This window comes from Toxotes jaculatrix, chromosome 4, assembly GCF_017976425.1.
Source record: "Toxotes jaculatrix isolate fToxJac2 chromosome 4, fToxJac2.pri, whole genome shotgun sequence".
In the NCBI taxonomy this organism is placed as follows: domain Eukaryota; kingdom Metazoa; phylum Chordata; class Actinopteri; family Toxotidae; genus Toxotes; species Toxotes jaculatrix.
Genome location: NC_054397.1, coordinates 8,935,727 through 8,947,906, shown reverse-complemented (window position 1 = coordinate 8,947,906; position 12,180 = coordinate 8,935,727). Strand labels below are relative to the sequence as shown.

At 40.6% G+C, this 12,180-nt stretch overlaps 1 protein-coding gene across 1 annotated transcript; it reads right to left on the bottom strand.

Moving 5' to 3' along the window:
- Nucleotides 1-1,362: 1,362 nt before the first annotated feature.
- On the bottom strand, nucleotides 1,363-7,566 carry LOC121180770 (aminoacyl tRNA synthase complex-interacting multifunctional protein 1-like). The gene is made up of 4 exons (XM_041036412.1): nucleotides 7,167-7,566; nucleotides 5,439-5,647; nucleotides 3,870-4,038; nucleotides 1,363-2,629 (listed from the first exon to the last, which is right to left on the bottom strand). Exons 1-4 carry the CDS (start codon nucleotides 7,564-7,566, stop codon nucleotides 2,463-2,465), a joined length of 945 nt encoding a protein of 314 aa, XP_040892346.1. The 3' UTR covers nucleotides 1,363-2,462.
- Nucleotides 7,567-12,180: the final 4,614 nt, after the last annotated feature.

Below are 12,180 nucleotides of genomic sequence, written 5' to 3'. Positions count from 1 at the left end.
CTGCAGAATGAATCTGAGACTGATCAGATGCCCCACTGATGCCATTGTGTGATGGGTAAGAACTGAAACATCTAAAGTGCCTGAAGCTTTTGTACAGTACTGTAAACTGATTTTGCAACATAAAATTGCATTACTGTGATAGAGGATTTTATCCATGTCACCCACTTCTGCTCCAGAAATACTACATACAGCATGTCAGGCTGAGTTTTGAGTGGTGCAGCCATAAAACAATAGGGACTTGTTTTATATCTACGTGTTGAAAAAAGCCAGTGCTGTGTATATGATACTGTTCTGAATACTAAAATAAATGATGGCTGAATTCCTTCTAGCTACTTTATATTCAGGAGACATCTCAGAGCCTGAAACATTTTAGGAGGAAATAAACTTATATGACTTCTAAATACCACAAACACAATGACATTATGATGCATCTGTGAAAGAGTCTTGTTGGGTTTCCTGCTCTTTTTGTTCTTTCAAAAACAGGATGCAGAACGTGAAGGAGCAGATTGACTCAGCTCAGCTGAAACAAGGCCTCAGGTGGTTGTTTACAAACTTTCCCCTCCGAGAAACCACTGCACACTTACAGGACTGACTCCCCTACACCTGTTGTTATTGCAGATGCAAGGTCAGAAATGACTGTTTACAGTGCCTCCACTCTAACCAGTATGGTTTCCCCTTTGACTTGTACATGAGTAGACTGTACTGCAAGTAGGGGGGGGGGGGTTACTCCATAACCTCTTAAGGGTTAAATGGCTTTATTAATGTCAACCTGTTGTACTAGTCGACACACAAAGATGAGCATGAGATGAAAAACACATTGTGAAAACACAAAAACAGCTTTGGTTACCTTATTACAACTGTTAGAAACATACAAAAAATGTGGTAACTAGTGGAAGAGATAATGATCAATAGGAATGTAATGATAAAGATAATGGTCATTTAGAATGTAAACAGTTACTACACTGTAAGAATATGTCCTGCCGTTTATGAGAAATCTGTAAGCCGGATTTTCCTCTGCCTTCAAGGAAAGAAGATTTATAGCTTCCTCAGTGGCTCTGAAGAGTATTTATTGTATATGAAAAGGGTTATAACATTCCCTTTAAGCCCTCCAGTCCTGTCAAACAATTAGCAGCAGACATCGTGTCTCGGACAATCTGTTCCACTTCTTAGTTCCTGAATCACATCCCCATTCTTTACGTGCATTTTTTCAGTTCTTCCTTTAAAATAAGGGAAGAAGAACACTGCATGTTTGTGTTTTTCCTTTTTTAGGCATTTTACAGACTTGGTTTTCTCTCTCCTCCTGAATAAAAATAATCAAAACAGAGCTTCTTTTAAAATCAAAACAGTTTGGTTTATTTTTTGCTCTTCCAAAAAAAAAAATTTTTCTTAGGAGATAAGCAGCCTTATTAGCAATCATATTGGAAGCTGAACAAACAGACACGTTTCATGAAGTAGGATATTATAAATTAAGGTTTAACTAACCCGTCACAACATCTAAAGAGTTGAATAATGGTTTGAAGTAGCAGGGTGGATACAAAAGCTATTGGATGAAGAAACAATAAAAAAAAAAGATCCACTTTTTACTTTTACACCCAAATCACAGATTCAGAACTGTCAGTTTTCAGTTTTCTGGGGAACTGCAGATAAACAAAATCCAGATCAGTGAAGAGAACACTGTCTGGGTCTCAGACATTAGACTGTATTCGGTACGACATATATGTCAAACAGAACTTTCCACAGGCTCTGTGCGTGTACTGATACATAACAAGCTGACTCATTTCCATCATCTGCCAGCACCAGACTTACACTGAAGAAACACAGAGAACTGTCATTGCAGAACAAAAAACTGACCTTATACGATAAGTAAATTAAGTCCTTCTGAGCTTCATTTTCATACTGTCAGAAGAAAGTAGAACTGTGAAGTGTCCCCCACTTCAAAGGGATTTCTGCACGGTTGAGTTTCATCCAGTTCAGTGGAAATAACAGCTATGTTGTCATGGGAAAACTTTTATATTTTATCAGATACTTCCCAGTTAAACGGGATTCTTCTGAAGAATTTCCATTTCCCATTTCTTTTAACCACGCTTGGTATGAGTGTGTATGTTCTCATGTCTCATTTCAACAAATCCCCAACACACACACACTGTACATTACCATGGGTACTGTACTGCCCTCCTTTGACAAAATTCAGAACTACAGTTTTCATTTTTTTAAAAATGTAACAGTAATGTTCTTATCTGTCCAACAGAGGGTAACATACTCTTCACTATCATTTTCCTTGGCTTTTATTACAAAAGTATGCAGACACTCAAATATAATACCCATGTGATTGTTGGACACCTCACTCCACAACCATGGGCATTAATATGTTGCTACAACAGCCTCCGCTCTTCTGGGAAGGCTTTCCACAACATTTTGGCTGCAGGGATTTACACTGAGCTATTTTGAGCTGTGCCATTAGTTTATTTGATTTCACTGTCGCTCATGGTTTGGGACTTGCAAACTCCCTTGCCGACAACTTCAAAGGCAGCTCCCTTGTAAGTTGCAACACACTGTCCATCCGTGCGAAGGTCCGGCTGAATCTGTTCCCAAATCTTCTTTTTGGGATTCAGCTCTTTATCTGGTTCACCTGAAATAAAGATGTCAGTTTGATACATTAGAGGAAATTCTTCTGTTCTCTACTGCCCCATGACACATGCAGGCTTTATAATGTGAGGACTCATACATTTTTTTGTGATATGTAATGACCTTGCAGAACCTACTCAAAACCACAGGTTGTAATATGCTGCTGTAACAGCTTCACTCTTCTAGAAAAGCCTTCCACAAGATTATGGAAACTGGCTGCAGGGATTTACTCCCATTCAGCCACAAGAGATCAGTGAGGCCAGCAGTGGGCTTCAGTGATGAGGGCTTCTCACAGTGTGCATTCCATTTCATCCCAAAGGTGTGTGATGGAATTGAAGGAACCCATTTCTTTGTGGACTTGGCTTTATGCATGGGGGAAATGTCACGTTGAAAGAAGAAAGGGCCTCTCCTAAACGGTCAGCACAAAGTTGGAAGGACACTATTGTATGCTGTACCACAGAGATTTAGTTCAGTTGGATATTAAAGGCACCTATAAGTATTAACAACAATCTTACAGATGCACCGTATGTCATACTGTGTGAGAAAGTCGCAGTTACAATCTGAGTCAGACTGTATGATATTAACATTGAGGCATGTCAAACTGTGCCATAAATGCCTGATGAATTGTAGTGCTACAGTGCTGAAAAAAAAGACAGAGCATCCATCTGCATCGCTCTCATGTTTTGAAAATGCAGCAAAACAATAAACAAGCTTGCACCTCTGTGTATACAGGGTAGAAAGAGAGCAACATAAAATACCACTTTCGCAGAGCCTGAGGTGAATATGGTTTTGGCAGTAGCATTAAAGTAGCACCTCAGTGTACTCTGTCATTTCATGACACATCCTGATTGGTCAGTTAGTGGGTTGTAGCAGGCACTTTGTGGGATTTTGACACAAATTTCTGGCACTGTCAGAGTGTGGATGCAGTCTGTCTTCAGCCACTGAAGCTCTACAGCCGTTGGTGGAAGTGTCTCATGGTGCGATGTGGGACCACCGCTTCTGACTGAGAACCAAAAATTTCACTGTTTCTCTCATGACGTTCTGAGAAATGAATGCTGAACACCTCTGTTGTCTCTAGTAGCTAAAAGGTTCTTTATTTCCTTAAGGCCGTATTTTGAGGAAAATTTTCTTTGACAAGTCACTCACTGGTGAGCACACATCTCTAGTGTCTGCTTAAGGACTACTGTAACATTTAAGCTAAATATGTATGTGTCTGTGAGCGTACAGTAATAAGGTGATGGTACCTGGAAAGCCCTGGAAAGTAACCCTGTCCCCTGGTACTGCTCCACCTGGAGGCTCAAGGATTTCGACCTTGTCTAGTGAGCTGGCACACATGACCATAGCCTGGGAGACCACTCCTCTCATCTTGACTGGCTTCATGTTACAAAGCAGGACTACCATGCGGTTCTGCATCTGCACGGGTGACATAAGATTAAAAACATTTTTACAGCTTGTATGCCTTACTCAGTAAAGAAAAACAAATTATACCCAATTAAAAAAAAAAAAAAGACACAGCTTCAACTGATGTGGTTTGTTTGGCTTCCAATATAAACAACAGTTCTAATTCTAATCTCTTCATACAGAATTACTGTGTCTGAGGGTTTATGGTTTGAGACCTCTGTGGCTGACCAAAATTCAAAAAGATCAGTGGCAGATTCTGCCAAAAGCTGAGAAGAGGAAATACAGTATTTCATGAGACGATGCAGGCCAGATCCAAGAAAATAACCATACCATCACCTGAAACACATCCCCTCTATAATTATATGTATTTGCTATAAGGATTGAAAATCGCTCATGTTGTGACAGATTTTGGTTGGAATTTTGGGCATTGTCATGTTCAAACGGGAAGGGCCATCCCAAGACTGTTGTTGAAAAGTTTGAAACTTAGACAGGGAAATCTTAATGTTACGATATACAATGATAAATGAAGTTGTATGCTGTAAACAGTAAGCAATCCAAACCATGTAAAACAACCACAGACCAAAAGTTCTCAAAAGTATGTGGACTAATCAACCAGCAAAAAGGCGGCAGTACCAAGAGGAGTGTGCTTTGCCTTTCCAGCTGCAGTTTGATAGCACCTAATATAACTCTGCTACAAAATTCCATCACTGCAACTCCACCAATGTTTAAAGAAGCTAATGTCTAATATTTGTCTTTGTGCATGGATAGATTGTTTCTTCAAATATTTTTTCTTAGGTTTTACAGCTTTTTTGGCAAAATCACACAATGTTTTGCATTTGTGACCTCGGCAGCCATATGTTTCCATTTAAATTACACAATATATGACCAAAAGTATGCATCCACACACTCTTTTTTTCATGGTTTGGGCTAGGCCCATAGCTGAAAAGAAGGGAAATATTACTGCTACACCATACAGTAACATTTTGGACAATAGTGTGCTTCCAACTTTGAGGCAACAGTTTAGGGAGGCCCCCTTTCCTGCTTCAACGTGACAATTCCCTGTGCACAAAGAGTCTGCCTGCACACTGGAACACTGACTGTGAGCCAGGCCTTATCACCTAAAATTGGTGTCTGACCTCACTAAAGGTCTTGTGGTTGAATGGGAGCAAATCCCTGCAGCCAACTTCCAAAATTATGCAGAAAGTCTTTCATGAGAGGAAATGGAAGGAGGGGGTGACAGCGTTCAGCACTCAAACCTAGGTGTAATGTGTGTACATGGCCAAAAATATCTGGGCACCCTAAGTTAAAATAATGATTAGCTGAAGCCCTAATAATTATATTTAAAAATCACATGATATTCCAGAAATTATTTAATCCCAATACACAGATTATGTAATGGTATAATAATGTACCTGGTCCACTGGTATGTGCTTGGCCAGTTCGCTGACCACTGTCCTGGGTGAAGCCTCTCCCACATCGACCTGCTCCACATACAAACTATCAGTGTCTGGAAGCTGCAGGGCTGTGATAATATGTCCAACACGCAAGTCCAGACGAGACACATCTACATTGGCATCCTCCTGGCTGGGAGATGCCTGTTTTTTTTCCACCTTTTCCCCTCCTGGCATCAAAGAAAGACAGATACTGCCATGTCAGTTGGGTTACATAATCACACTGTGGATTGAATCTCTAAATGATTTATCATTATAGTGTTTGTTCGCAACAAATTTGCTTGATGTAATGTGAGTCAGATGTATCGATGTGCTAGGTATTTGCTTGCAGCTCCGTGAGGCTGTACTTGCATACAAACAGGCTCTCAATGACAAGGATAGCATGTTGTTTAACATCTGTAATGTTTACCATGTTAGATTATCTTGTTAGCATGCTAACATTAGCTAATTAGGACTAAACACAAAGTACAATTGAGCCTGAAACATCATAGATCTGATGGTACTTGGTCATAAACCAAATTACTGAACAAATTAATAATTTGACTTGATGATGGTGCCAGAAGAGAAGTCAAGATGGCACAAAAGTTATTCTGAGTAATGCTGAGGGAAATGTGGTACCAAATCTTGAGACAACTGTTGTTGAGACATTTCACTTAAAACCACAAATGTATGAGACCCTGATGATGGCTCTAGGTCCATAAAGAAATGGTCTTGTTAGTTTGGTGTGGGAGAACTTGACTTGTCTGCAGAGAGCCGAGACCCAAGTCGACAACTGGGATGAACTGGAATGCAGAATGTGAGCCAGGGCTTATCACCCAAAAATCAGTGTTGGACCTTACTAAAGCTCTTGTGGCTGGATGGGAAAAAGTCCCTGCAGTCAGGTTCCAAAATCCTGTGGAAAGCCTTCCGGTGTATTAATGTGCAAGGTTTTGGCTGAGACTGAGATTTCTGAGGTACTGTAATTATAATGGAAAACACAGAGTGAAAGAAGTCTGTCTTTCTCCTAGTTTACCCCTTTTCTCCCACTACAGACAGTACACTACAAGTGCTGCTTCACACTTCTGATTGCAGCCTTGGGAAACCAAACATATTTATGTCCTCACATCTGCGTGGAAAAGAAGGTGACACACAGCAGACAATCAGTACAGCTCTTTGTGTCCAGGTCCGTTTCTCCTTAAAATACTGTTTCCGGTACCATTGTCCTGAGTTCAGAACTACCAACCAGGTAAGGTGACCCAAGTTCATTAATCCACAACTTATTTCAGCTCTACAGTACTGGCTGGTTTCTGGGTGTTGGTGGGCGTCAGTTCGAGCCCAAGAACAGATTTTCAACCAGGGGCCCCTCAGGAGGTTAATCTGACCATTCAGCCATGCAAAGCAACCTCAAAACAAAGTCACCATGAAACAACAATCTACTTTGACAGTTTCTCTTATACTCTGAGGAGATTTAGAGAAGTTCGGTTTGAGTTTTGAATTACAGCTGAAAAGAGATGGGTCAATTCTAAAACTCTCAAAAGCTCCTGTGGCTGAACGGGAGTAAATTCAGTAAGAAGCCAGGTCCCAACATCTCTCACATGAGAGGACTTTCACAGGAGCAAATAGAGGGAGGGGGTGTCACTGTTCAGCACTCACACCCTAACACTCATATGTGATTGCTGCACTTCTCATTCCCACACCTCCTGAACGCACCTTTAGGCTTGTTGTATGTGGACACTCGTCCACGGAAACCCATCTCATGGAGCTCCCGGCGCACGGTCCTGGAGCTCACACTGGCTCCAGAGGCTGTCTGAAACTCGGTGGTGAGAGCTTCCACCGAGGGCAAACACTTCTCCAGCGCTACTCTCTCCAGCACTTGACGGTCCTCCTCTTTGAGCTTGTGTGGCCGGCCGCTCCGGGGCAGAGCCGTCGTTATTCCTCCACGTTTCCACTTCAAAATCACAGCGCTCACAGTGGATCGAGGCAGGTTTAACAGGGCGGAAATCTCACGCACGGACTTTTTACACAGGTGGCATCCAACAACAGTGCCCCGCTGAAAGTCACTGAGCTCCTCGCCACGACCCATTCTCTCAGGAGTGTTTCGAGATTGCATCCCGCATTGATCCCTATCCTCCTCCTCCTCCTCCTCTTTTCCTTTTTCTTCTTTGGTTTTTGGCCTTTTAAATGCTACCGGGATTATTACTGCCATCTACAGGAAAAACAAAATACTACAACAACAATTTATTGAAAGCATGTTACTGGCTTTTATATCGGCTAAGACTACAACATCAACAATCACAATCATAATCATAATCATAATGAATACAACTAAAAAAAATCCTAGATTTAAAATTCTCATGCAATACTGGTCCGTGTATCTTTTTGAATTTGAATTTTCCTTCAAATGCTGATATTAAAAAAGTTAAAAAAGAGTGCTTATTTGATTTTTGTTTTAAAATGCAAGAAACAAAATTGAAATACGAAGCATTTTACTTTTTTGTGGGTCTCAAGGGAGTCCTTGAAATTTAAAAATTTACTTAGATTTTCTTTCTAACAAAATACAAAATTATATAATTTCAAAGGTGGTTTGTGTGCTGATGCTTCCTGTTTGTTTCTCTTGCAGGATGGCAGAGCTTATTTGGAGGGTCATGAGAGACCAGGCGAGATGTTGCCTGTTGGTAACATTGTTTAGTGTTTCTACACATATGCATGCATTTGATCTCTCTCTCTCTCTCTCTCTCTCTCTCTCTCTCTCTCTCTCTCTCTCTGTGTGTGTGTGTGTGTGTGTGTGTGTGTGTGTTGGAAGTGCAGGCTTGTCTTCAACTCAGTTTAGATGGGCTTTGTTCTGTATCCAGGTGCATTGGAGTTTGGGTCTGGCTGAATAGAGTAGAAGGTTTTGCAAGATGCAAGGTTAGACTTTTTGTTTCTTCCTGTGGCTCATGTTTAGTTTCTTTGTGCATTGTGCAGGATGGAGCAGCTGATCAAGAGGACCACAAGAGACAAAGTAAAAGCAAGCATGTTGGTCAACATCGCTGTCTTTCTTTTCTTTTCTTTTCTTTTCTTTTCTTTTCTTTTTTTGTCTGTGCTTATTCTGTGATGTATGAACTGATTTCAAGGCTGCATGGAGTTTGGAGAATGTGCCATGTTTAAACTTATTGACTGGCTCCACACTTTAGGTTAACATTTCAACCTTAGGTTTAGGACTTTTAGTTAATTCTTTGTTTACATGGCTAGAGTCATCTGTGAGGACTGTTAGAGTGTAAATGTAGTTTACACTAAAAGACTTAAAAGACTTTTTGAGTTGTACGTAACAAAATTTTTAGAAATCTAGTTAATATGCAGATGAAACGGTGCAGGCTGTGCTGTGTGGATGCCAGATTCTCAGGCTTTAAACTGTGAGATGTTAGATGTGCCACTTAGGCTTGACAGTTTTACAAGCTCTGTTTAAACAGACCAAACCTATGTTAGAGAGCTGTATGCTTTGGCTGTTGGCCTGTGGTATCTGGGTGCCATAGTGTAAGAGTTTAAACTGAGGTGTTGGATGCAATAGTAAGACCTATGGGTAACCGATAGCTGTACCACTTTGACTTTAGACATGAATTAAATAAGTAGGTGTGTGTAATAGTTTGCTTTATATATCTGACTTGTTTGGTATGACCACATGTATGTTAAAGTTTTTGAATTTTAGACTGTGGTGTGTGGATGCCAGGCTGAGTTTAAACCGATATCTGATAGTGACAAATGTTCAGTGTTTTTACAGATATCCATGAATGTGTCTCTCTTTCCAGTTGTATGTGGCTGAGTGGGGCTCCGGCTTGGATGAGGCCATATCCAGGGTGGAGCTCAGGTACGCCCCCTGCTGAATGTGGAAGTGTAGCAGAATTTTAGAATAGGTTTGACTGTTTGTACCTGTATCTGATGTAGAGTGTGTTTGTCCTGTGTGGGTGGACGAGGTGACCCAGAGGACCACGAGAAACAAGGTGAGAGCAAGTATGTTTGTCAGTATTTCTACAGATATGCATGCATTAATTTCTCTGTGTGTGTGAGCGTGCAAGCGTTGGATGTGCAGGCTTGTCTTCAGCTCAGTTTAGATGGGCTTTGTTCTGTATCCAGGTGCATTGGAGTTTGAGTCTGGCTGAGTATTGTCAAGGCTTAGTTATGGATGGATTCAGTGCGTGCGAAAAGCATTGGGGTTGGTGTAGGTTTAGAGTGTTTATGGTTGTCAGTGTTGTCTGTAGGTGGAAGCATATATGCTGTTGTGATCCGGACACAACTGTGTATATGTGGAAGCCTATGGGCTGATTGTGTTGGAAGTGCTGGCTGAAGTGTATAGCTGAGTATTGTCAGGCTTATTTGTGGTTATTTGTCAGTGTAGGTTTAGTGTGTGTTTATTAGATGTAGTTGGCTCTTGATGTTGAAGCTGTCAATAGTTGTATATTGTTGATGTAGGTGTGAGTTTGTGTGTGGCTGTGTTTAGCAGGTTGATGAAGATTGACTGACCTCCTCCATGACCTTCATGCCAAAGTGGAGCTCAGGTAGGCCTCCTGCTGCAAAATGTTTAAAAATGCAAGGTTAGACTTTTGCTTTCTCCCTGTGGCTCATGTTTAGTTTCTTTGTGCATTGTGCAGGATGGAGCAGCTGATGTTGGTCAACATCGCTCAGTCTTTTGTTTTTTTACATTTAAGGGTTCATTTGTGTCTCACTGTCTCTGTTTCTGTTTTCAATTCAGGAAGCGTCCGGTCAGAGGCAGTTGGGGTGTCCCCTGGGCCATGAAGAGGAAGAATTGCATCTGGGGTTGTGGAGGGCGTTGGCAAATTAAAGGCTCAATTTCTACCCAACTGCAGTTGTCTACTTGTTGGCTGTGCTTATTTTGCAATGCACAAACTGATTTCGAGGCTGCGCCAAGACTGTGCCGTAGGACTTTTCCTTGTTTAGGCTCATCTGTGAGCAGTGGCAGTTCTACATTGAATTAGGTGAGAGCCCCTCCGAGCCCCCCCCCCAAGCCTAACCCTAACTCCTAACCCACAAACACCCCCGTTTTATTATAACAATATTTATATTATAACAATCTCCAACTCCGAACATTGCCAAAACAATTTAGAAATAAAGTTATCAGAAATTAAATAAACTCTATATACATAAAAGTGGCAAAAATATACACTATCACAGCAGAGAATAACAATAATACAAAATAAAAATATATAATTTTATTATTTTAGAATAATGAAAAAAGGAGTAGTATACATTTAAAATATAGAATAAATATTCTGAATAGCACAAATCCATCCCACAAATGAAAACACAGTAAAGGAAATCTAATTATAACACTATTGCACTAAGAGCAGCAAACAAAAACTAAAACTAAAACCTGACCTTTCTGACCTTCCTTGATGCAAAATCATCAATAATATCATCATACGAAACCTGCTCCCCTATTGAGTGATTGATACTGATGACAGCAAGGCCAGTGAGTCCTTCCTGAGACATGGTTGACCTCAGGTACGACTTGATCTGGGAGAGACCCAGAGGTGAACTGTACCCCGTGCCCCCCTCCCCTTTCCCCTCCTCACACAGCTTCTGAGCACGGCACCTTCTCAGCAAGCAGGTGCTCATTCCCCACACAGTAATATGACAGCTAACAGAAAATTGCTTAGCGGCGCAGATTATTAATTCTCACGGTTGTGCCGCCCCCCATGTGATGCCGCCCTGGGCGGCTGCCCGGTTCGCCCGTGCCAAAAACCTCCACTGTCTGTGAGGACTGCTAGAGTGTAAATGTAGTTGTAATAATTTGAGTTTTTTGAGTCAATTTTTAGACAAATAGTTAAGATGGAGATGAAATAGCGCAGGCTGTGCTGTGCGGATGCCAGATTCTTAGGCTTTAAACTGTGAGGTGTTAGGTGACTAGGTTGAGTTTTAAAAACTCTGTTCTTTTTTCATTTGTTTAAAGAGACCAAACCAATGATTTTTGTTGTTGCAATAAAGTGGATTTGTGTTTGCGTTGTCTTTTTTGTCTCAAGCTTTACATGTACCAAATAGGAGGAAGAAAAAAAAAAGAAAATATAAAAAAGATGACTTGAGTCGCCATACAGGTGTCACACTTTACAACTGAAAAACTTACACTCTGGCATCTGGACCCCACACTCAAAGTCAAAGTGTCACTCTCCATAACACTCATTTGGTCTTGTGTTGCACTGTGTGGGCTGATGTACGCAATTACACATTAACAGTATAGTGGACTTTCACTGTCGAAAATGTACACCCTGTTTAAATAACTCATGTGGTATTTAGAATTGATTGTCCGATTTTGAAGCCTTACTATACTATGACGTTTTTTATGACATTTTGAGGTCAAAAAAAATTTTGACTTTTTTTGTCCGATTTTGACGCCTTACTATACTATGACGTTTTTTATGACATTTTGAGGTCAAAATTTTTTTTGACTTTTTCTGTCCGATTTTGACGCCTTACTATACTATGACATTTTTTATGACATTTTGAGGTAAAAAAAAATGTTGACTTTTTTTGGCTGAAAAAAACGACATACTATACTATGACGTTTTTATGACATTTTGAGGTCCAAAAAAAATTTCGACTTTTTTTGGCCGAAAAAAACGACATACTATACTATGACGTTTTTTATGACATTTTGAGGTCCAAAAAAATTTTGACTTTTTTGTCCGATTTTGACGCCTTACTATACTATGACGTTTTTTATGACATTTTGAGG

Coding starts and splice junctions, on each gene's coding strand:
- LOC121180770 (XM_041036412.1), bottom strand. CDS start 7,566: ATGCAATCTCGAAACACTCCTGAGAGAATGGGTCGTGGCGAGGAGCTC. Junction 5,648..7,166: donor CACATACAACAAGCCTAAAG/GTGCGTTCAGGA, acceptor CTTTGATGCCAG/GAGGGGAAAAGGTGGAAAAA. Junction 2,630..3,869: donor TACTTTCCAGGGCTTTCCAG/GTACCATCACCT, acceptor TCTTTATTTCAG/GTGAACCAGATAAAGAGCTG.